This window comes from Pararge aegeria, chromosome 1 (genome assembly GCF_905163445.1).
Source record: "Pararge aegeria chromosome 1, ilParAegt1.1, whole genome shotgun sequence".
NCBI classification, from domain to species: Eukaryota; Metazoa; Arthropoda; class Insecta; order Lepidoptera; family Nymphalidae; genus Pararge; species Pararge aegeria.
The window spans coordinates 4442265-4467806 of NC_053180.1; the positions used below are offsets into that span (position 1 = coordinate 4442265).

General features: G+C 36.2%; 3 protein-coding genes across 6 annotated transcripts in view; 1 reads left to right on the forward strand and 2 right to left on the reverse strand.

Annotated features, from left to right (window-relative positions):
* Positions 1-533: 533 nt before the first annotated feature.
* LOC120624799 (glutathione synthetase-like) overlaps positions 534-25542 on the reverse strand; it is a 49775-nt gene continuing 24766 nt past the window's right edge. For all 3 annotated transcript variants that reach the window (XM_039891558.1, XM_039891566.1, XM_039891549.1), the window contains 5 exons: positions 24114-24218; positions 22977-23183; positions 4152-4287; positions 2906-2997; positions 534-1459 (listed from right to left, as the gene is read on the reverse strand). In XM_039891558.1, the coding sequence (XP_039747492.1) occupies positions 1330-1459; positions 2906-2997; positions 4152-4287; positions 22977-23183; positions 24114-24218 (670 nt within the window). In that variant the 3' untranslated portion in view covers positions 534-1329. The remainder of the gene's footprint in view (positions 1460-2905; positions 2998-4151; positions 4288-22976; positions 23184-24113; positions 24219-25542) is intronic.
* LOC120624854 lies at positions 11082-13246 on the forward strand. Its single transcript, XM_039891592.1, has 2 exons — positions 11082-11277; positions 12528-13246. The coding sequence occupies exons 1-2, from the start codon at positions 11106-11108 to the stop codon at positions 13220-13222; spliced, it is 867 nt and encodes a 288-aa protein (XP_039747526.1). The 5' UTR covers positions 11082-11105; the 3' UTR covers positions 13223-13246.
* On the reverse strand, positions 11273-13635 carry LOC120624830 (protein ALP1-like). Of its 2 annotated transcripts, XM_039891580.1 has the most exons (3): positions 13237-13635; positions 11997-12395; positions 11273-11825 (listed from the first exon to the last, which is right to left on the reverse strand). In XM_039891580.1, the coding sequence occupies exons 1-3, from the start codon at positions 13524-13526 to the stop codon at positions 11513-11515; spliced, it is 1002 nt and encodes a 333-aa protein (XP_039747514.1). In that variant the 5' UTR covers positions 13527-13635; the 3' UTR covers positions 11273-11512. The 2 variants fall into 2 exon arrangements, with proteins under 2 accessions (XP_039747514.1, XP_039747513.1); XM_039891579.1 differs by having other exon boundaries at positions 11273-12395.

Genomic DNA, 25542 nt, shown 5'->3' on the forward strand with positions numbered 1-25542 from the left:
GGGTAGGATAACCAAATAATGCAACAATTTTTTCAGCAACTTTTTATTACATATTTGGTATATTCAAAAATTTACAAAAATAACAATTATTTTATTAGGAATAAGTATTTATGAGGATACTATCGCTTCACAATGTATTTTTACTCCAAAATTGATGTGTGTAAAATATACGATTATGATTAGTCCCTAATATTATATCACGTTAGACTTCTAATAATTTACAATACAGCCTTTTTTATGATTTCAATATTATATTTTACAACCATTATTAACCCAATAAGAACAGCATATTTCATTTAGAAAACCCTAAGATGATAATAAGTAAACATGGAATTAATTATATGGTCATCCTAAAACTACATCAAATACACAAAATAATACGTCCTGAAAACCAATTCATGGAATGTAATTTAAACAAATATAATAAAAATGTAAATAAAATCGTATGGCATATTTACATAAAAACGAAAACAATAAATTCGGCATTTAATATTTTTTACATTATAATACAATTACAATAATTTCTACATTATTTTATATAATCAATACAATTACAAAAATTTCTACAAATAGTTCTAGATCAACATTATATTATGAATTAATACACAAATGCTAAGTTGCACCAAACCCAGTTATGAATTTTACTTCAGAAGAATTATAATTAATTAAAATATATCCAAATTAATTAAAAGTTTTATTAAATTAAATAATTAAAACACTCCACACCTCTTCGTAAAAAAGATAAATATTTAGGAACAAGGTAAATGCAAATACAAATGAAAAAGTTAAGTCATTCCGGGAAAACGCGATCCTTTTACACAATGGCGTGTTGAGAAAAATAAATTTAATTATTTTGTAGTTAGAGTAGGAGGAGGTAGAAATTTAATTTATTTTGTTTAAGAATTGTATAAAACTTCTGACACAAGTGATTTTTATTTTACAAGCGCTCCGCCAAGTGCGCTAACAGTAGAAATATCGACGAATTCGAGCCTAATACAGAAAAGCCCTAAACCTAGTACTTAAAATTTCAGTTTACTGTGTTGTTAGTGTTTCAATACACTAAAACGAATGATAGTTTTGTATACAAATGCAAATTTTACAATAAAGGCCAGAGAGTCGTGATTTATGATGTTAATAAACTGATTTTACCCACTGATTATGTGTTGGGAACAGTACATAACTATAAGAATTGTTTATTTTTGAGTACTTTTGGCATGTTCGACTGCAAATGCTTTTTGTTTAAGGTGTACAAGGATCGCATTTCTGAATGACCTTATCTATTGTAATGGCTAATTTATTCGATCAGCTGTTTATCTATGGCATGGTGGGCTACATCTCCAGCAGGAACGGCGAGTCCAGCGCTCCCAGCCCGGCGGCGACACCTCCCTCGTTGGCGTCCGCCAGCTTAGTGCGTAACATGTGTCCCGCCTGACGGTTGCAGTAGATTTTGTCTTTCGTGCTGCGAAAAAGAAGAATGTCCGAAAATCATAATTAGACTATTTAATGTTCCACTAGATTCCGATTTTTAGGTACTAATTTAGGCTTCCTTTATTACGTATAATGGACGTCCTCATTGCGGGATAGTGAGCAGAAATAGACCTTTTTGAGAAAGAGCTCGTCAGGGGAAGTATCACTACCATGCTTATCCCAGCCGCTAGTTAACTAGTTAGCTAGTTGCTAGTTGCCGATGTAATTATAGGCACTTGTGTAATATAATATCTGGAGATTGGAGATTGACCACTGTTTTTTTACCATTCTAGCACCTTAAGCCGTTGAGAGCTGCAGAATAAGGATCTCTTCATATTTCTATACCCGTCGTAACTTCTAAACGATTGGTCCAATTTGAGTAATTTAAAAAGGAATTTGCTAGTATATAGTAAATCTTAATTATAAAACTATTTATTTCAATCAGGATGAATATCATGATAGGAATGTCACAATTTTTCGATTGTACCCGTATTTTGTTCGACAATTTAAAACAAAAAGCGGTTATTTTGCCTAAACTTGCATAGCAATTAGGTGTATATAGCCTCGCGGACTTTTTTGCAGATAATAATTATTATTTTAAACAATTAGTACATTATTTTTATGTATCATCAATCATTTTCGGGGCGTAAGCCAGCAAAGCTCCAAGTCGGTATGACATCTTTAATAAACATGTTATATTGAAGCCTGTTTACAGAAACTTATACTAAAACGCACATTTAAACCTTGCGCATGAGTCACTCCGTTCATTAGTAAAAACCGTATGAAAATCCGTTCGGAAGATTTTCAGTTTTTCGCGTTCAGACAGAAAGAAAGATGCGGCGGGGTCTTTGTTTTATATGTAAAGATGTAGTTTGTCACAGCGTAAAACATATGTGTTCTTCTTGACTATGTTTCTGACAAAATGATGTATGATTTATACGATTCAGTAAAATTGACTGGATGGAGAAAAAAAATACAAACTACTAGCTCTAACGAAAGTTCAAGGTACTTTTATCTTCTAAGACACATCTCCGCAAAATTGCAACAAAAAATGATTGCAAATTGCAATGTTGCATACTGAAATCAAATAAAGTCACAATCTTAAAGCCACAAAGTATATCGGTTCTCTAAGCTTTATTTATAATTAAATTTGCTTTATTAAAGCGAATTTCAAAAAGTATTTTTTGAATGCCCATTTTCCCGTCAATATTATCCGTCTGTTTTTGGAAATACTTTAAAAATGTTCAACAAGTGTGGGTACTCGTTCAAAAAATAGTCAATAAATAACAAGAGAGGATCCCCCCACAACCTAATCAGATTCTAACTCGTTGACAATTGATTTGTTGAACTCTCAAATGAAATGAAACCTATTATTGATTCAAAAAAGTTACATAAGAGATTCCCACAAAAAGCGAGGTCTAATGTCAAAAATACTTACCCGATTATAACTCCAAAAATGCCTAATTCCGATACCAAATCAGTGAGTGGCGGCGGCACCGAAGCCCCGGGGCGAACCACGTATCCGGAAACCTGAAAATAAATAAACATTTAAAAAAAAAAAGCAGAGCAGCTTGGAAAAGTAGCAGTTAGCAGTAGTACAGCTTTTTGTGATGGCACATGAGGGTTAACACTTGCGCATAAGGTTGGTGGGCACAGGGCACTGTAGGTCCTATACCTTGCATGCCCTGCGAAATGTTGCTCTGTTTATAGGCGATTGTTTTTCCACTTACCATAAGATGGGTCTTGTGTTTGGTCCATCAAATATAACTATAAACATAAATAAAAAAATGCGGAAATCGGAGCAGGTTATTATTCCGAAGGTCACTAAACTACCGATAGTGGAAGTAAGTCATTCAAGCTGGTGGAATACACAACAGTATCTTTAACTATCCATTTTTTTTGTGGTGTACAGATAAAGTGTATAAATAAAATAAATAATAGTGTTACGTTGATGTGAAATAAGAACACCTGATGATTCTTGTGAGACCAATTTTCTCTTTACTACAAATTTTCAGAACACACTTCAAATCGCAGGTCAATCGTAGTCCAGAATGTTAGCCAAGGTGACTATATTTCACACTTAACACTTTTTTCACTAAAGTATCAGTTCGATGTTACTTCACTTTGCTTCCAGAGCAGACTGACTCGGTCGCGTCGTGCATCCTCTACTACCGCTTCGAAGGCCTAGAACCTTCTTTATTTTGAAAGGAAAGATCCAGAATCGTTTAGAATTATACCTATATTCGGAATAACTTTTCGTTTTCTTAACTTCGACACAAACACGATAAGTACCTACACGTTACATTCCCGCGCGATTATGGCGTTACGACTTTAGGTTCCTAGGGTTAAGGTTCCTTTTAACAATAGATTTCCTCCTTCCAAGGGGGAAATTGAATTTGGGCGGGCATATAGCTCGGCGAATCGATGGACATTGAGGTCCCAAGGTGCTGGTATGGCGACCTCGCACCGGTACCTAAATGCAGCGTTTGTAGACCACCAAAGAGGCGGAAGGATGGTTTCAAGCGAGTCGTAGGGAGCCGACTGAGTAGTGGACTCAATTGGCACAAGACCGTGGTATTTGGAACTCATTACAAAAGACCTATGTCCCGCAGTGGACGTCAATTGGTTATCACTATGATAGGGGGAAAAGGTTTTCCCATTCTTTATCAGTAAAGTATACTTACAAGAGGCGGTAATATTCTCTCCATGAGAATGTACGCAGCTCTTTCACGACTGTGACGCATGCGCAGCAACGCCTCGCGCACGTCGGAGCCGTACAGGTTGTTACCGCCACCCTCGCGTTGAGGCTTCAGCACAAATCTAAAGGGAGAAAAAATATACATGTTAGGTATGGAATCATAGAATAACAAACGAAACCTTTCCCTGATTGATATCTGCCAACTATCCCGGGACGGGATAACACGTGTTTTCGCAGATTATAAGTATTTAATCTCAACGAAATATCATCGACACTGTGCCGTGAGCATCATGACTTAGCATATCAGCAGAAGCTTCGAGGCAGAGAAGTTCATGTCAAGAGGTTGCCACCATCTAGGCCGCCGGCAGACCGGCGCCGCAAGGTACGTTCCGTTGCTCACAACCTCGCTTCTCACAAAATATACAACAATATATAAAAATGTCTGTGTATCAACAGCGTTCGGCTTTGTGCAGTAAATATGTGGACTGTATAATCATCAGTCAATATGCATCCAATGCTGGTCTTAGGCCTCTCTCTCTTTTAAGAAGCGCAAAGTCGTTCTACTCCCAGCCTTCTGCATCCAATGGATGCCTGCCACTTTCCGGAAGTCGTCGTACCACCTAGTCGGGGGGACGCCCTACATTCCGCTTGCAGAGTCGTTTGCTAGAGGACCCGGACGCCCATCCTCCGACAAACGTGACACTGCCACTTCAGGTTGCTTATGTTACGAAATGAATTTAATATCGTTTGGAAGGTATATTGCTTTTTTTGAGCAGAGGTTATCATTCTATCGAGCTTTTTAGTGACAAATTGTAATTAATATTATTTATTTTAATTTATGAATAATTGAGGAACTTCATCAAAAAATCTAATCAAATTATTATTTCTGTGACATGTTTGGTACATTGAAATTTAATTTGACTGAATATTTATGTAAATGACGTTTTTAATACTCGTTGAGATTAATACTCCAGTAGTCGCGAATTCTACCAGTGGAACACGTATGCATTTCTTAAAATTTTAACGTTAATTGTAAATATCGCTCTCATTCCTAGTATTCTTCCACAATGAAGTAACGAATATAATCAGTGACCCCACTGCCACCGGCGCGACCGTACGTGTGAGAAATTTGACTGGAAAGATAAATTTCTACAATAGTAGAGCGCGCGGGCACTCGCGTGTTATTTTTGTCGTTAATTTAAATTTTTGAGATGGTCGGAAGAAGTAAGTACCGATGAGGATATAATAGCTAGTGAATAGTGATAGTGAAGAGGAGCTAAGAGATGAAGACTGCCTGGTAGAATCTCCGCATAATAACGACTCGGAACAGGAAGGAAGTGATACAGAGCCAAACTTTAATAGAAGCGAACCAGGTATGATCAAACTCCAGCATCAAATTCCGATTCAAAGGATAATATCCCCCAAGTTCTCTAAGAAGCGATTATTACAAGTCTATAAATGGTACGAAGTGGAAAAAATATCCTTAGCCTAACACAAGTACACGTACTCAGAATATCCGAACGCAACTAGCAGGGCCAAAAGAGGCAGCAAAAAATGCGCCGTCGGAGCTAGAATATTTTCAAATATTCTTGGATGAGTCTATCATAGAAATCTTAACAAATTTAACCAATATATATATATGGAAATATTGAAATTTAAATTTTCAAGAGAAAGAGATGCTTAAACAAACCGATAACTTAGAAATGAGAGTATTAGCATGCTGCAAGGTATATTGGCATGCTTATTGTAATAGATGTTCAAAAATCCGGGAGAAGTAATTTGAAAGATTTTTGGAATACAACGCGAGATGCGGCAAATCAATTCGAGAAACTGGTCAGTAGCTGTCAGCAATATTTCATTCCGAGTTAGTTCATGACTTAAGATGAACAGCTTGTTGCTTTTCGAGGACGTTGCCCTTTTAGGGCACATTCCAAATAAACCCGCAAAGTATGGAAAAACATTATTTTTACTGGCAGATGTAAAAGTACCTTATACTTATCATATGAAGATATACGCCCAGCCTCCTGTTCTATATCAACAGTCAAATAAAGTTGTGGATATTGTGCTTACTCCATTGAATGGTCCCAGTTGTAATGTAACCATGGATAATTGATTTACAAATATACTTCAATGTTAAGAACTCCTACAGAATCACAATCAAAATCACACGTGACAGAAGTGATAATAGTTTAATTTTTGTCTTTCAAAAACAAGGAACTTTAGTATCCTATAAGCCCAAGCCGAACAAGGGGTGCTTGTATACTCAACTACTATGATGGACATATTGATTCAAAAACAGCAGAGAAATTTAAGCCAGAAATAATAACATTTTATAACAATATATGATTTGGTGAGGATATTGTAGACAAAAGGTGTGGTACTTATGATGTTAGTAGAAACTAGACGTTGGCCACTTACTATTTTCTTTGATATTACACTTACTATATCTTAGATATCGTTGATGAATATAAGTGCCATAACCGGTTACGTTGTGCATACAATAATCAAAGGATTCACTAAAAGAGCATGTTGTTTTTCATCTCGTAGCTCCTTGTATAAAACGCAGAATTGGCATTGAGTCTTCCAAAATTAATAAGAATGAAACGAAAAATGCTATGGGTGTATAAATAATCAACTTGAGCTGTAGCCATGTCCACCAAAACCACAAAATACTGGTCGAGTTGGAAAACGTGTGTGTGTCTTTTTGTGGCAGACGTATTAAGTGTATTTTAATGTGATATAATCTATTGTTTTAAATATATCCTTTGCCTGGTTAAAATTTTAATTAAAATAGCTCGCGTAACCAATAGCAGTGCGTGTACGTGTTAAAGTAAATTATTTGTAAAATTGCATGTCGAAATTACAGAATATGTTGGAACAAACGAAAGTTATTGTAAACAACATTTGATACACATAGTCAAGCAAATGTTTGCAACCCCGATGAAGTAAGCGGCGTAAGCGGCGTCGCTGGTGTCAAGAGAGCGCGGGCGCGATAAAAACTGGGGTTTGAGGTGGATTCAGGCGCGAGTGTTTTCTGTTTTTGTGTGGATAGTTTCGCTATATATTGAATTTATGTAACTGTATTTGTTTTTAACTGTCATTTAACTACCTAGTTAATACTTATTTGAGTCGGAGTGTTGTGGTTTTACGACATAACATTGTCCACATTAGAAGTTGTATAATTTAACAGTTAGCCTACAAAATGGTCAAAACGAACACGATATTCGAGTAGTAGCAGTTCGACGGAGAGCAGCTCTAGCAGTGGTACAAACACTCCACCGATGACATCTCGATAACGAAAAAGGGTAAAATTACACAATGCTGGAACCGCAAGTACAAATACGAATACTTTACATAACATGATACCTGACTTTGATCCATAACCGATTACTGCCTGGCTAAATATAGGTAATAGAATCTTATGCATCGACGTTTAAGTGGTCCGATAGTATTGTTCGTTATCAAGCTCTTAATAAGCTCAAGGCTTCCGCTAAAACCTGGTACGAGTCTATTTTAAGGACGGCTTGGTTATGGAAAGACTGGAAATAGAATTTTAAATACTTTCAAAAATTCAGAAATGTTCGTAGACTTATTACTAATGTCGGATCCGCCTTCACGTCCAAAATTTTTGAGGTTTACTGCTTATCTAAGCTAAATGCTAATCTAATAAAGGCCTATCTAAATTGGCCATAAAACTATTTAGACGAAGATTGCTGGGATGAGTGCAAAACTCAGTTACAGCAAGCAATTAATAGTTCTTATCATAAAACAATAAAAGCAGTTCCTTGTGAGGTGTTCTTAGGGTACAGGCTACGTACTGATGGTGATAGTCTAGGACCCGGGTTTGAGAGTTTTAGTGAACATAATATAGACATGACCAAATTACGTAAAGATGCGGCTGAGAATATACATATTAATGCAAACAAAGATCATGCAAAGATGCCCAGAAACAAAGATTCGACAGAAACCGCATAAAAGCCAAAACCTATATATAATGAGAGAAACTTAGTACTGGTAAATTAAAAAGCCAAACCGATGATGGACGGAGTAGGAAGTTACTACCAGCTTACAAGCGTCCGTTCCAGATAAGAAAGTGTTTAGGGCAATATACGAATAGGTATCAAATCAGTCAGATGGAGAGGCCGCTGCGGAAAATATTAAACCGAGGATCAGAATTGATGATTGGTGCATTGATTAAAATGGATCTTCAACAAGTAACATGCGTGTTGGCAAACTTGAGTAAGGTTATCTATTACATAATAATTCATTGTACTACTTAACATCTAAATAAAGTACTCATGCCCAAAAAAGGCACTGATAATAGTGACCGATATCACAAGATTAGGCCCATAGTTGAAAAAATAAGAACAAAAGCTCAAGAAGTCGAGACCAAGTTCAGCATCGAAGAAATGATGATTCCTTACAAAGGGACTAAGTCCGGCAATTATGAAAGAATGAAATAAATGAAAGACCAACCCAATAAATTGAGGTTCAAAAACTACGACAATTTTTTTTAATGCCCAGAAGTATGTAGAATACTGAGAGAAAACAACGGCATTTTAGATTGGCCACCATCAGAAAAAATAGACTGAGCAGCAGACGCAGTTTTTACGTACGGAAAAAGAAATGAAGAAAAACGCTCGAGGATCTTATGAGATATACCAAGAAGTTTGTGACAAAAATCGCCTGGCAGTTGTTCTTTGGAATGACAACAAAGTAGTAACGTGGGTCAGTACTTCTGTAAGTACAGAACCGGTAGAGAAAATCAAAAGCGACTGCAAACAAAAAGTTGGAAATCATTTGACCACTGGACACGTTGGTCAAAGAGTATAATAAACATATGGGTGTTGTAGATTTGGCGGATATGCTCATCTCGCTATGCAGAACTCCTTTCGAGACACGAAGTTGGTATATCGGCATATTTGCGCAGCTGTTTGATATAAGCATCAACAATGCATGGCTATCATACATAAATGATTATACTAAAATAAAAAAGGCTATGCCCTTGTAGGCTATTGGTTACGAAATCTATGAAGGACTCAATAAGAATAGACGTGCTGTGATTGACCCGCTCGAAATCAAAAAACTACTACAAAAAGCGATACAGCCAGTTCTCGTTGAGACGCCGAGACGATTGAGGCAGCAACTGCACATAATGAAATGCAGCAGTAATATAGCATATTAACGGTAGCGGCAATCCAGTAGCTGACGCGTTATGACGCGTTGAAACTACACATTGTCCGACCGTTATAGACTACGAGTCAAGCTTCCATGTCGTGTGTGAAATTAGCTGCTCGTATTTTAATTTTTAATTTTCCTTATTATATTTTTATAAATTGTGTTAAATTAAGTAGTAAGACGCAGAATTAGTGTCTCTTAGTAAAAAAGATGACATAGTTAAGAATATAGTTGCGCATGAAATTAAAACTACGCCTACAGCCCCATAATATAATCGAGACATCGGAGTATTAAGATCTTTAAAGAACACCATTGCAGATAATGATCTTATAATTTCAAAAGCTGATAAGGGGAATGCCGTTGTGATTATCGACCGCAACGAGTATGTAAACAAAGTTAAAGATGTCATCACAGGGGATGAATTCTCGCAACTATCTTCTGATCCAACTAAACATTTTGCAGCAAAAGTTAGATTAGCTATAAATAAATCAGAATACATATTCCCTAAAACATCATTAAAGCAGAAAGTCATTGAAATGAATCCTCGGGCCCCAGCATTGTTTGGCTTACCAAAGATACATAAAGGAAATATTCCTATACGTCCAGTGGTTTCACACATTGGAGCCCCAGCATATAATTTAGCCAAACATTTAAATTATATTTTAAAATTGAAGACTTCTTTTCAGCCAGAATTTGCAATCAAAAATAGTATTGAATTAGTAAACAAAATCAAAGATATAAATGTACCTATCCGTTGCAAATTGCTGTCATTGGATGTGGACATTCTGTTTACTAATGTTCCAGTTAATGAAACTTTACGTATTTTGACTGTATTATTAGAAATTAAACGTCTACATCCAGGAGAAGTAGCAGAATTAATAGAATTAACACAGATATGTATGCAGCAAAATTATTTTAGATTTAATGATATGTTCTATCATCAAAGAGAGGGATTAGCTATGGGATCTCCACTAAGTCCCTTAATGACTGAAATATTTATGGATTATTTTGAAAATAAGAACATAGTAACTCATAATAATATTTTGTATTACCATAGATACGTAGATGATATAATTATATTCTGGACGGGGACCGATAGACAGCTAGATGTTTTTGTGGAAAAACTAAATAAAATTCATCCAAAAATAAAATTCAAATTAGAGATGGAACAAAACAATTCATTAAATTTCTTGGATTTGGTAATAACTCGTTGTAACAATAAGCATCGATTTGAGATTTATCGTAAGCCTACATATACAGATAACACCATACCAGCTTCATCTTGTCATCCTTGGCAGCATAAATATGCAGCATTTCTTAATTATGTTCATAGATTGTTATCCATTCCATTAACTAAGGAGGATTATAGGAAAGAGTTATATGTCATTAATCACATGGCAAATGCAAATGGTAACAATTCAGGTTTGGTTGATAGCATTATTAAAAAGAAACAACAGAGGCTGATTGCTAAGTAGTTATACGCCGTACCATTGGACAAACTGAATAGGTATAAGACCAGTCTGACTTAGAGCTAGTTCAGACATGGCGGATTCCGCGCGGATGCAAATCGCGCGGTTGAACCGCGCGGATCCTAATTACATTAGCGCCTTACAAATCGTTCATACCTGTCCGCACGGATTGACAATCCGCGCGGCTCAACCGAGAAAATGAATTCGCGCGGTCGCCGCTCGGTTTTATTTACTTGACGTACCTAGAGGGCGTTCAGTTGCTCCGCGGAAGCCGCGCGTATCGGACGGTGACAATGGATCGCTTCGACACCGAGCTATTCATCGATGAGGTGGAAAAAAGACCTGCTTTGTGGAACATCCAATGTGCAGAATATTCTAACAAAACGATTAAAAACGGAGCTTGGCAGGAGCTGGTGGAGATTTTTGGAGAAAATGAGGATTCTTTGGAAAAGAAGGTTCTTTTTGGTCAGTAGACATTTAATTATACATTTTACCAGGGTAGTTTACATGTTTTGTAATAGACAGTCCACCCCAAATAACTGAAATGTGTATAACGTTGTTTGGCGGTACGTAACGAGCGCGGGAAAACTATCACGTTACCACAGTAACGTATAGCTATTAACTGTAATATGTACAACCCACCAACGCGACGCGCCATCTTGAGTTTAGTTATTTGGCGCGAACTGTAACAATTTTAATTTCATATTTTCGTGTCTTGCCATTCTACACGACCCTCATTCACAAAGTAATTAGCATATTTGTCTCTAATGTTTAATGATGATGGTGTACCCCTTCCTGCATGTAATGTAATAAGATTACTCATTGGCGCAGTATGTAAAGTATCTTCATACTGTATACCATCTCTAGTTCTAACAAAATTGTGTAGCACGCAACAGGCCTTTATTATGTCTTCGGCAAAGTCTATATTCACGTTTATAGGCCTATGAAAAATGCGCCACTTGTTTGCCAGAATTCCGAAAGTGCATTCAATAAAACGTCGAGCTCTTGATAACCTGTAATTAAATATTTTTTTTTCATATGATAGCCCTTTACCTGCATAGGGTCGCATTACATTTTCGGATAAACCAAACGCTTCATCGCCAACTATGACGTATGGCAATGGTTTAGGATCTGTTTCAGATATTGGTTTAGGTTTTGGTATGTGTAATGACTTTTCTATTAACCTTTTATAAAATGCTGAATTTTTAAAAATTGCAGAATCACTACTTTTTCCGTAAGATCCGATATCTATGAAAGTAAAACAATAGTTACTATCACAAAGTGCCAACAGTACTATGGAAAAAAAAGTTTTGTAATTATAATACAAAGAACCCGAATCTTTGGGTTTTGTAATCCTTATATGCTTGCCATCTATGGCGCCTATGCAATTGGGAAAATTTGCATATTTTTCAAAATCTTTAGCTATTTTCTTCCATATATCTTCGCTGGGTTCAGGCATGACGTTTTTTGTGACTTTTTCCCACAGAGTTTCACATACTTCACGGACAATTCCTGTGATTGTAGATTTGCCAAGACGAAAGTTGTAATGTAGTTCTCCAAAGGAACAACCAGTACCCAGATATCTGAAAAATAAAATATTAATCTGTATCGTTTTGAAAGTCTGCCGGGTCCGCTAGTTAAAGCATAATGAGTGTCTTGAATTACCTAACCGCTACTGTATTTATATTTGTTAAAGATAGTGATTTCTGTTCCAGGTGTATCATTACAAAAAAAATGGAAGAACATCCGTGATGCTTATAATAAGGAATTCAAGAAAGGCAAATCAATTCCTTCTGGTTCTGGTGCATGTAAAGGTTCAAAATACATGTATTTCGACCGGCTTTCTTTTCTTCAGAAGACGATAGAAAACAAAGAAACTATCACAAACATAGATGAAGCCAAAAATGAAGAAATTCGGAACATTGACCAAAAGCTAGATAATTTTGTAAATGCACGTGAAATACAACCGGTACCCAATAAAAGGAAGAAAACTAAAATTACTTCAGAAGAGCGATTGGCTAACATATTAGAAAATAGTATTGAATCAAGAGATAAAATACAAAGACAAATACAAGAAAGTATGTCAAAGCAAGATGATGATGATAAACTTTTTTGCATGTCATTGTATAAAGAGTTAAAGAAAGTTCCAGAAAATAAACGATTGGCTACTAAAATTGAATTGCTCCAGGTAATACAGAAAGGGCAGAAATTACCATCGCCTATTCATATCACGAGCCAGCAAAACACGCCTAATGCAGTATTTTGGCAAAACCAACAATATTCAAACCCACAAGGATATTTCACTGGATATTCTACAATAGTACCAGGAGAGTCTCCATCGCCTTTATCATGCAATAGCACTGACGATTCACAGTCTTCTATAGTACAAAATATATATTCTGACGTATAAAATAAATATCTTACCTTAATGTGATCACGAGTTTTTCTTCTGGGGACACGCTTGACCTCATATGGGTATCATTAGATTCAATTTGTTTACTCATCATTTCTAATAATTCATCAAATGAATTTATCGACATTCTCAAATAATTGAAGAATTTTGGTTCAAAACTTCTTAATTTTGGATATAAAGTCTGAAACTGACCATGAGTAAACCGATCGCGTAATATTGGATGCACCCAATACTGCCGTTTCTTCTTTCTTTCTTTTTTACGGAGCAACAAGTACACACATATTGCTTCTTCGACTTCCATGATTGGACTGTCACCCTATGCGAATAACGGCACTCCGCATGTACATCCGCGCCTGTCTGAACACTTGCGTTTAGAACCGCGCGATTTGCATCCGCGCGGAATCCGCCATGTCTGAACTAGCTCTTACTTCGGATCTATATCAGAGCGTGTAGCAAGGATACTTAGGTCACATGGCGTTCATGTGGCTTTTAGAACAAATAACTAACTTAGAGTTATTTGTAACGGTAAGGACAGATTGGACAATAAGCACAGATCAGGGGTATATAAACTCCAATGTTCTGAATGCCACGCCACATATGTGGGTCAGACCGGACGTAAATTTGAAACGCGTTACAAAGAACATATGGCAGCCTTCAATCATAACCATCCTGAAAAATCTCATTTTGCAAAACATATTTTAGACAGTGGACATAACGTAGCCAGTAATCATTCGTACGAAATATCAAATGCTTGCGACAAAGGGTTTAAGACTTGATTTGAGGGAACAATTAGAAATTATTAAACATAGAAATGGGAGGTTCGAATTGCTAAACGAACAAATAAACTTATCAACTTCACCTCTATTGAACATATTCAAAGGCACTAATGAGGTGGGAGGGGCTTAGATAGATAAGGTGGGGGGTCAGAAAGGTATAAAAGGCGACACATTTGGCGAATTTTTCACTTAACAATCGTTCATTGTAAAGTCAACATCTCCTGAGGATGCTCCGGTTTCGGAGCGAAACGTGCGTAGAGGGTATATTGCCGAAGATATGTTTGGTGTGGAGTATAAGGATTGAAGAAATTATAAATTACACCACACAGATTCTCCTGCTTTTCGCGGAGTATAGCAAATTAAGCTTAATTTTGATAATATAGAGTAAATGAAAGAAAAAAGTGTAACTTACAGTTGATCACGTAAATCAAAAATCCATCTGAAGGGAGGGAGGTTTTACCGGCGGGAAATCAAAATCCAACGACTGTTACGAGGAAACGACATACATTTTGACGTCCATGATGTACCTGGGGAGTATTGCTTTCCTGTTCTTATGTTGTTGATATTGCCATAACAATATCCTAGTTGATAACCAATTACTCACTGCTTCAAATTTTGTACATTCTCGTAATGCACGAGAGACGTCCCTCCAGACACTTAGACAGACTTATTCTCGCTTTACGGATTTGTGGAAGTAAACACGAAGAAGTATTTAAACTGTCTCAGACAAAACTTACACAACCAAATAAACCTTATTTTAAAAGTCTGGATTCGAAGTTTTAGTAAGCAACTTATTTAAAACATACCTTCTGTTCTAAAATTGCTATTTGTAACACTTCTAGATATACCAAATTAGTATGTTGTATTTTTAGTACAAATCTGTAATATTACTTTGTATTTATCACTACTTCCTATAACTTTCTCATCATATATACATATTTATGATCCTTTTCCCTCTCTTCTGTAGGTCATCTGTTTTCCTTCACTTATATATACTGTTTGGTGTGTGTCGGCCAAGTGCTATAAAATGGTGCCACCGATGTTTACCAGAAGAGCAATTAAAACTTTAAAATGCCATTAGTGAACTAAAGTCACTGAAACAACTAAATGCAGATTTAATGAGTGAACCAGATGACAGTGAAGTGGAACTGAGATCAATTATTGCCAAGAACTCAGTACAACATAACATTACAATGGCTCCATCAATAAAAGTAATAAATTGCAAAATGATAATGATAACTCATGTAACAAAGAAAATGATGAACAAAGGAAAGAAAATCTTTCCACATCCCTTAAACGTCGTATGGTAGGTTATTAAAATTAAGATCGGCGAAAAGTGTTCTACTCGTCATAGGTTAATTCTTAAGGTCCTTAATCAATATATGTTTCAGGTCTCTTTTCCAAACTGTGGTTGTGACTTCGGATTAACCATGAATGCTGCAAAAAACGATGCTGTTGAGACGCCATGGCCATTACCGGATATCACAATTTCTAAAACAAGACGTTCTACCCCTTCAAATACGCCTTCATCGGATTTAGACATTTAATCAGCACTTAATTCTCCTAAAACACATAATTTAAAAAAAATTATAAAATCCGAAACCTTCTGTCCGAATAGAGGTTATCAAAAATTAAAAGCTTGATACGAAAAAATTGCAAGGTAATTGAAGATCTAAAAAAGAAAAAAGTAACGGAATCTCCTCACTTCCTGAAGTCACACGCGATATGGTTTCGAGTATTCAAGAGAAACAACAAAAAGGAAAGCGAAGCATTATCAAATTTTCACCAGCTGTCAAAAAGTTTGCTCTAACGTTGCACTACTATTCCGCATCAGGATATAAATACGCGCGTAAACAATTCAATTCGTGTTTGCCCCAACCTTCAACATTAGCGAAATTATGTCACAGTGTTGACTGTGAGCCTGGTTTCACAGAGGAATCATTAAGAGCGATCAAGTCCAAACTTGACAATACTGATAAAAAATTTAATGGGAAAAAATGGATGGAGTTGTATCTCTCGGATGTGGCTCGAAAGAGATCGCCACTCAAGCCTATGTTCTCATGTTAGTGTCCTTAAATGACTCATGGAAGATGTCATTAGGCTATTTTCTCATAAATGGCATTACAGCGGAACAAAGCGCAAACATAATTAAAACGTGCCTTAAAAAATGTGCTACTGTCGAAATAGATGTAGTTTGTTTGACGTTTGATGGCTGCACATCCAATTTAGCTACCGCTAATATACTTGGGTGCAACTTGGATGAACCCGCTGATCTAAAAACTACTTTTACTCACCCATCTACCGGTCAACCAGTAGCTATAATACTTTACCCATGTCATATGGTCAAATTAATAAGAGATACTTTAGAATCAAAACAACAATTAATAGATCATACTGGACAAAGTGTTCAGTGGCGCTACATCGAAGAACTTAAAAAAGTACAAGATAACTTAGGTCTTCATTTTGCTAACAAGTTAAATGAGAGACATTTGAAGTTTAGAAATAACATGAGCGTTAAACTTGCAACACAACTGCTAAGCAATAGTGTTGCCAAAGCTATACAGTTGTGTGAAGAAGTCCTCAATATTCCTGAATTTAATGATTCTGCGGCTACTTTCAACTTCATTAAAATTATGAATGATCTATTTGAGGTCTTAAACGCGTTTGCAAGGTTTTAAACATCCTGTATCATTAAAAGAAATAGACAGCCTTTTTGAGTTTCTTGATTCGACAAAAGAATATTTATAGAGCAAGAGCCCGTGAACCCCAGACCTTCGTTATTTTATAAAAGCTGAAAGTTTGTCAGCGCATGCTCCCAACACAGGTAAGAACGATGGACTATTATGAAGTTTGGGTTACCGTGGCTTTGGCAGGTAAACGGTACTAAAGGTGTGTAAAATACCGATCTAAATTCATCAAATAATAAAGTGTGATTTTTTGGTATTACCTTCAGAATATTATTAAAAATCACGTTATTGATTGCCAGACACTTAACATCGTGGCAAACCCTTGCCAGACACCCTTAATGTTCATGAAATTATAATTCTACTTATGTTATAGTATAAAAGCTGATTTTAATATATAATACTTAGGTAATAATTAGATGATGTTTCCTCAACAGCCAGACATTTTTGATAGTTCCAACCCCTTGCCAGACAATGATGTAGGTTCGCCGTAGGAGCGAGCGCGAGACAGTATATGTATGGTGGGTGCGAGTGAGATGGTGATGATGATAGGTCTATCGCGATCCCTCACTGCGGAGTTGTTATTTCTACTGCGCATGTATTGTTTAGTACTTAGTACATGTTTACATCAGCTAAAGTAATCTTATATGCTATCTTCAAGTATTATTAATTGAATAGGTATTATAAATTTACAACATAAAATATTTGGAATATATACAGACTATAAAGTATATTCAATATATTATTAGTGTATGATACGTACATTATATGCTTACAATTTGTTTATGTGATTTTTTAAATGAATGTGATTTTGTTTAAAAAATATAGTCATATTTATGTGTTATTTGTAAGAAAAGTAGTGGTAAAATAATATTATTTTCTGACGAGACATTGAAAAAATGTGAATTAATTTTAAAATTGCGAAAAAAACATAACCTTAAATATAATAACATCTTTCTTCCACGTGAATATACAGAAAGTGGTTATCACAGAGAATGTTACAAATCATTCAAAGGACTGATGAAAAAATATTTTACCCCAGAACCTAAAAATTCTAAAAAACACTGTTGAAACAGAGCAAGAAAAAGAGCCATCTAAAGAAGTAAATATATCAACAGACGATTCAATACCAGTTTCATCGCATTTGCCTGAGTTAACTGTATCACACCCACCTTCAGCTTCTCAATCAACAGAACTTCAACCCAGGCAGCTCTGGACATTCGCGGACTTGAAGAAGTCAGTGAAAATGCTAATGCAACCACAGAAGTAAATAGTTCGATTCAAAGTGATACCAGTGTTGATATAAGTAAAAAAATTGTTTATTTTGCAATAAAAAAAAGAGACAAGTGAGATCAAAAATGCTTGAAGGCGATAAAAACCAATTTCAGTCTGGTATAATGTCTAGCATTGAATTGAAAATCAAAAATGCATGCATCAAGAATGCATTGAAAATAAAAAAGAGTATAATGAGTTGTTACGTAGATTGGAAAGTATTGCAAGTCCGAAAATATACTATCACACTGACTGTAGGATTCAGTTTAATAATAAAATATCTTCATTGGCGAAAATATCTGTTAAAAGTGATTGGCATCATTATCGAGAGTACCACCAAGAATCTTTCAATGAAATTTGTAGCATCATAGAAGAAGATATTATCAACAATGGCCGCTGTCATTTATTGATTCATTTACATGAATTATATACTGATTCATTGGAGAGAATGTATGCAGACAATTTCATTGAAATGGATACTACTTTTATTGCACCACACCACCTAGAAGAAAAAATTTATACGAAGTTTTCCAAAAATGTTAAATTCTTTACAATCCGGAATAAAAAAATAATAGCACCCAATTATATGAAGACGATTGACGAAACAGTATTGGACAACTTAAAATCTGAAAATATTATCCAAAAAGCGGCATTAGTCTTACGAAAAACTATTATGACTATGGGCAAGAAAAAATTACCATCTAAAAATCTTTTAGCACAGCATTTAATTGCAGGTGAAGCTTCTATACTGCAAGAATTATTTGATTTTTGTTCTACTCTTAGGTGGTTCTAGACAGAAACGAAAAAATGGCTTAAAATGTATTCGTCAAGTACGGTCTTACTCTCAAGATATTATTTATGCAATTCATAATGGTCAAGTCAAGACGTCTAAGCATATCACGCTGGGTATGACTCTGAAGAGTTTAACGAATAGCAGAAAAATTGTAGATTATAGTAAACAGATATGGTCATTGTATCAGCTATCAAAGTGTCATAGAACTTGAAACAGAAACCACCTATGCTTCCATTGAAAAGTCAAATTTATGCCCCGAAAAAATTAAAAAAACACCTCAACTTCGTACTGGACTGGCTTAGAATAATTTTGACCGCTTTCTTTAAACTACTAGTGGGAAGGACACTTTACATGACACCGTCGGAATTATTTATCAGAACATCGAATTCAATACATCTGAAGAATCTGAAATATCCAAGGCACCAGTTCCCACTAGTAGAGACAGAAGAGGAAAAGGAGACGAAGAACTTTTGAGGCAATAGCTTCAGAAGAAATTCCCTTTCCAAAAAAAACAAAAATGACAAGTGATTTGCAGATAACGGCTGATGAAATTGAACATATACTCCCTAATAATTTACAATTGTATACAGAAATTGATAATATCTCGATTATTAGTCATGCACTAGAATTACCTGATATGCCAATGTGGGTTGGTTTTAACTGTAAGATTCATGATATTGAAACTTGCAAGCAACACATATCTTATTTGACTCCGATAAATGCCTCACCAACAAGTAATTCTGTAGTATTAGAAACCATGCAACAAAGTAAGAATATTGCTGAAGAGTTAAATCAATCATCCACTCAAGTAACATATGACTTGGCTATAGCCAAAGTCGCTCTGCAAATTCAAGCAACGGAAAAACCTACATATGACAATTTATTTATACATTTAGAACCGTTTCACATCATGATGGCTTGTTTCAAGGCAGTTGGTAAGGTGATCAGTGACTGTGGACTAATGTTATATAATGGTGGAAAGTAGCTTATTGGCGAATGGTTCAGTGAATGGATGCACGCAAGCATTTCAATCGCTGCAAAAGACTGCACCCTTTGGTGATATTAGGATTAGAAATATTACATTTTTAATCTTTTCTGGAAATGAGTAACACGTCCGTAACAGATGATATGATTGAAGAACTTGTTAGTTGAACTAGTCGGTACTAGAAAACTGTAAAATATCATCATTTAACATAGAACATGAAGAGCTGAAAGAATTGATCAATAATTACTGTGTATATAAACAACGAAGTCTCAATGGCGAGTATGGAAAGACTCGACAATTTTATGTAATTTACATTAATCTCATCAATCATTACCTACAACTATCACGAAGCATACGTGTTGGAGACTTCGAACTTTTCAAGTCAGTTTTACCTAAAATAACAAATTTATTTTGTATCTGTAATCAACAGAATTATGCTCGATGGACCGTGAAATATGTTGATAACTTGATAATAGTAGCAGATACCCATCCTGATTTATTTGAAGGATTTCAACAGGGTTACTTCGGCATTAAAAGGACAACTAAGCCATTTTCAAGGCAACCCATTGATCTAGTTTTAGAGCAGACTATCAATGCAGATGCTGCACGAAGACTTACAGGTGTTATACACTTTACTAATTCAATTTTAGCCCGTCAACGGTGGGCTCGAAACCATGATGTAAGATCGACAGTAATTAGTTACGTTTACCAAGAATTGGGACTACAAACTCACCAAGATGTTTCTTCGGATTTGAATAAGCATAATATTCAGAAAAATATTAAAAATCTAAAGAAATTTCTTGCAGTTTCTTAATCCCTTCAGCTCGGAAGTACCAAAAGATCATTTAATAAATATTTCATCTGGTAAAGCTGCATCAGAACTGGTAGAGTCATTTCTTCTTAATATTGAAAAAAATGGTGATTGTCTTCGGAATACGTTTGTTTCTGTCATACGGACATTAGTCGATTTGAAAAATGTATTAAAAGAACAGCTCTTAATAATTTTTCAAAAGATTTGGGAAAAAAGAAGAAAATTAAAATAGGTGGTGCAATTGAAGAGGTAAAATGTCAACGAGATTTGTTTGGTCGTATGCTGGGGATCTCGATGGATTACAATGTGTGCCTCACTGATGTGCTTTTATCGGTGTCATTTAAATGGTACAAAGTCAAAAATATCTTTATTCAAGTAGGCCCATAGGTGGCACTTTTGATGCGTAAATAAGAATTACACGGTAGTGAGATGATGGCGATAACCACATTCGTAAACTTAAAACTAAAGCTACGAGGGTTCCAAACGCTACCTGGTCTAAGAAGAAGCCCACAACAAACTTAGCCGGTACTATTTGTAAGACGGATAAATCTGCCTTAATGAAGTGTTTGGAGAAAGAGGTCCAGCATCAGTCTACTGTAGATGTCTAATAATTGATGGGTTTTTTTTATTACACACCATGAGAAATGTTTTTATAAGAAAATGTTGCAAATGGTCACCAAGTTCGAAGAATTGACGTTATTTTTGAACAATACCTGACTCTATCGATCAAAGATTACGAACATTCTCAGCGATTAGAATCAGCACAATTGAGCTACACCATAACTGGACCTGATCAAACACGTCAGAGTGATTTTGCGAAAGAATTTAAAAATTCAAATTTCAAACAAGCTCTGGTGGATTTCTTAATTTTGCATTGGGCCAGTGATGAAATACTACCTTTTATTGGAAATAAAACTATTTACATAAATTCTAAACAGTGCCATTGTTTTTTTGTTGATGCTTCTAACAAAGTAGTAACATGGAACAAGGGTTGTAGAAGAGTTATCATGTCCAAAACATGAAGAGGCTGATACCAAAATAGTCTATCATGCGTGCAGTATTCCAAATCAAGTAAATATTGTGATCAGAAGTGTCGACACTGACATTGCAGCTATCATGCTTGGTCATATGCACCAACTACAAAATGATTCACTTATTTGGATGCTGATGCTGATAGGCACTGGGAATAAGTTGAGATACGATTTTCCTAACTTAACTCTGTGAGGTCTTCACAGAGTTAAGTTAGGAAAATCTTTTTGCAAGAGCTTACCAGGATCACAGGTTGTGATTATAACCCTGCATTTTTCCGAAAAGGAAAGTTGAAGCCTTTTAAAATTTTAGAAAAAAAAGGAGGAGTATCAAACAGCTTTCATTAAATTCGGTACACACGATTTATTCGAAAATAATAATGAACAACAAAGCACTTTTATTATTATTCAACGGTTTATATGTGAGGTATACAATGTCGGTTCGATAACTGATGTTGATGCAGCACGGCTTCAAATATTCATTAATACATATATGGTTGTTTGGTGGCGGTTTTGATGACGAAGCGAGGAATAAAAGATATTGTTATTAAACGTCTGTACTAACAGTTTATTGCACACGCAGATATTAATGAAGCGTTTAGCCGTAAAAAACTACGAAATTTTGATGCTAGCAGTCTGCCACCATCTAAATCCGAGCTGCTACAACAATTTCTGCGAGCCAACTATGTGTCTAGCATTTGGAATAATGGAAATCAGCCGATTCCAACAATTTATCAACCCGAGAATAATGGTTGGGTTCTCGAAGATAATCAGTACCATTTTAAATGGTTCGAAGGTGATCAGTTGCCAAATTTCGTCAGAGAATCACTGAAAACGATCTCAGGTATAATACTACTTCAAACCATTATATATTATTTTTTGATATTTTCAATCCCATTAACTTTTTTATATTTCTACAGAAAATGACGAAGAAGAAGAAGACGACGATATGGAATTGAGTAACAGTGACGAAGAAAATGATAACATTGATTATAATGATGATAATGAATAAAATAATATTTTCTTTAGTACACAAATTTTTGAGTATTATTTATTTGTTTTTTTTTTATAAACTGTTATTGAGGGATCGCGATAGACCTATCTCGCCATCTCACTCGCACCCACCATAAATATACTGTCTCGCGCTCGCTCCTACAGCGACCCTACATCATTGTCTGGCAAGGGGTTGGAACTTTTCGTTGCCGGTCTCCGTCATCAACGAAGACGTAAATACGTTGCATGGCCTCTAACACGTTTTGAACACGTGGATCTGAGCATGGTAGATCATTGTGTTGGATCGCGATAAGCTAATGTCTGTGTGCAATACCATAAGCGGACCATAATCATACTAGCATATAGAATACGCTGAGGATGTTGATAGATAAACTTGTCAAGTACTCACCTCTCGGTATCTGCTAACGCCATATCCACAGCCCTCTCTCCATTCTCGTCGAAGTCCAAAGAGTATAGGCCCGTGAAGATGTCCCTGACTCTTCCAGTCGCAGCTCCGGCGCCCATGAACTTTTCCAACACTCCTGGAGCGGCTAACGCTTGTTGCACCTTTTTGGTTCCAGCCAATTGGTAGTGGATCGAGGGGCATTTGATTGCTCTGAAACAATGGTTTTATGACGTGAGGATAACGAAAATCGCTTATAGTGCCCTGCTACTGAAGAATTAAGCTACGTAAAGCAATTTAATTGTTCATGCACCGCACAGATTCTCCTGCTTTTAACACAGTATAAGAGATTAAGGTTTAATATCCATTGTACGCAGTCCGTTATTCAAAGGAATTTTAAATTCTCTAAAACCTTCTGGACTGCCACCACACGAATTGACGTAAGCCCCACCGAGTATGTGCAATGGGGCGTGCCTTCACCGGCCCGTCGGCTCTTCGACTGGATGGCTATAAAATAGACATTTGAAATGCTTTCTACATGATCTTTCATGTATCAATTCAGTTGTGCTGAAGCGTCATATGGAATAATGATCCATGGTTTCGGTAAGATGGGATGGGGAATGTTGCGACGACTTAAGGAGGACGTGTTGACGTGTAGTGAATGCAGCCGAACGGTGCGTGTTGCCAGTGATGACTTACGGAGCCGAAACGTGGGCGCTTACTATGTGCCTCATAAGACAGAGCTATGCTAGGTGAATCTCCACGTAATCAAATCAGAAACAAGGAGATACGCAGAAGAACCAGAGTTACCGACATAGCTTAGCGAGTCGCGAAGCTGAAGTGGCAATGGGCCGGGCACATAGCTCTGAGAACCTATAGACGTTGGAGTCTTAAGGTGCTGGAATGGCCCCCAACGAGGTGGACACGAGACACCAGGCTAGCTGCTGGAGACAAGCGGCCCAGGACCGTGGATTGTGGAACTCCCTAGAGAGATTGATTGTTGAATTGATGATGACGATGATGATGACGACGAATACAGCCGCACGTTTAGCCCTAAATCATCTAAGAACTCACCGGCGACTTAGCTGGATTACGAAACAGTCGCTGTGCCCAAATACGGTTAGGATTGATTGATTGACTTACGTGGATCTTTCAACACGGAGTCTTGCGTCCCATTCCCTTGTGGAAGGATACTGCGCTGGTTCATAACCGGATCTGTAGTAAACCACCGCTACTGTATGACCGTCTCTGTAAAGGATAGAAAACTTTATTGCAACAATTAGTTTATGTGACAGAGCTCGTCCAGGGAAGTACTATCACCATATCACCATGTATACTTCTGCCGCTAAGCAGCATTGTTGCAATGCTGTGTTCCGGTCTGAAGAGCGTGCTTGCCTGTTTAATTACAAGCTCACAAGTTTAGGCTATGGTTTATCATTTACTACCGGCTTGGTCCGTCAATTATTTATATTAAAATCGTAGTAAGTACATTCGTCATCATCCGCAGTATATTATAGTCACACTTCTGGGCACAGGCCTTCTTCTCATAGCGGAGATGGTTTTAATGGCGTACGACCCGGTTGTCGCTCTGCACCCGCTTTTTTAATCTCTAATAGGATATAAGAGATTAAAAAAGCGGTTTACTTTAGCGGAAGATTTACTTTTTAATCATATGCTGATCGATTTTGATCCACATGAAATGCACATAATGTCTTATGCGTTTTGTAGCGGTCTACACATTACCGAACTAGATGGCGTCACAAAAATCCTGCATCGCGCTAGCGAAGTGTTGACAAAAATTTACTGTATATACAACTTCCAAAGATGAATGTTCGGACCTCGGTCCCCGAGCACGATCACCCGCTCTGAGGAAGATCTTCCTATTGTTACGGTCGAGCGTATCACCATAGCTCTCGTACACATTTAATTCAATTAATAAATATTACTTTATTGTTTTAAAAAGCCTTGATATCTGTATATTTTCTGTAATATGTAAAAGATAATAATGGTTACTGTGAGTTACCCTCAAGAGTTGAACATATAACATCGACGCCTTTTCATTGATCTTCTTAAGATATACAATTCCGTACATTATTTGATCTATCTCGAAAGCTTTCAATATAAGCAAACCTAACTATGTTTTAAATAATAAATATAATAAAAAAAATTATCATAATTTAAAAAGAAAATGGACTGAAACAATATTAATATTAGAAGCAAAAGTAAACTCGTTGTGCAGTTTACTAGGCTACATACAATTGGTAAGTCATTCAAAGGCATCTGTATATTATTTTATAATAAATTACCGAATGATATTTTTGAGATGTCTTTCAATGAGTTCGAAGTTTATATAAAACGTAAGCTTACAGAAAAATCCTATTTTAATGTTAAGGATTACTTAAACGATAAAAAGCTTGGGTTTAAATTGGTCTAACTTCATAGCTTAATATAAATTTACTGTGAGATGGTGACAGCAAAAAAAAAAATTTACCCGGCTAAGTTTGTTGTGGGCTCTTCTTAGACCAGGGCGCGTTTGGAACCCTCGTAGCTTTAGGTTTAAGTTGGTGAACGA

Bases quoted from the DNA above. Each gene is read 5' to 3' on its own strand.
- LOC120624854 (XM_039891592.1), top strand. From the start codon at position 11,106: ATGGATCGCTTCGACACCGAGCTATTCATCGATGAGGTGGAAAAAAGA. The intron at 11,278-12,527 runs GTCAGTAGACAT...TTTCTGTTCCAG, and splicing joins GGAAAAGAAGGTTCTTTTTG to GTGTATCATTACAAAAAAAA.
- LOC120624830 (XM_039891579.1), bottom strand. From the start codon at position 13,526: ATGGAAGTCGAAGAAGCAATATGTGTGTACTTGTTGCTCCGTAAAAAA. The intron at 12,396-13,236 runs GTAAGATATTTA...TTTATTTTTCAG, and splicing joins AAACTCGTGATCACATTAAG to ATATCTGGGTACTGGTTGTT.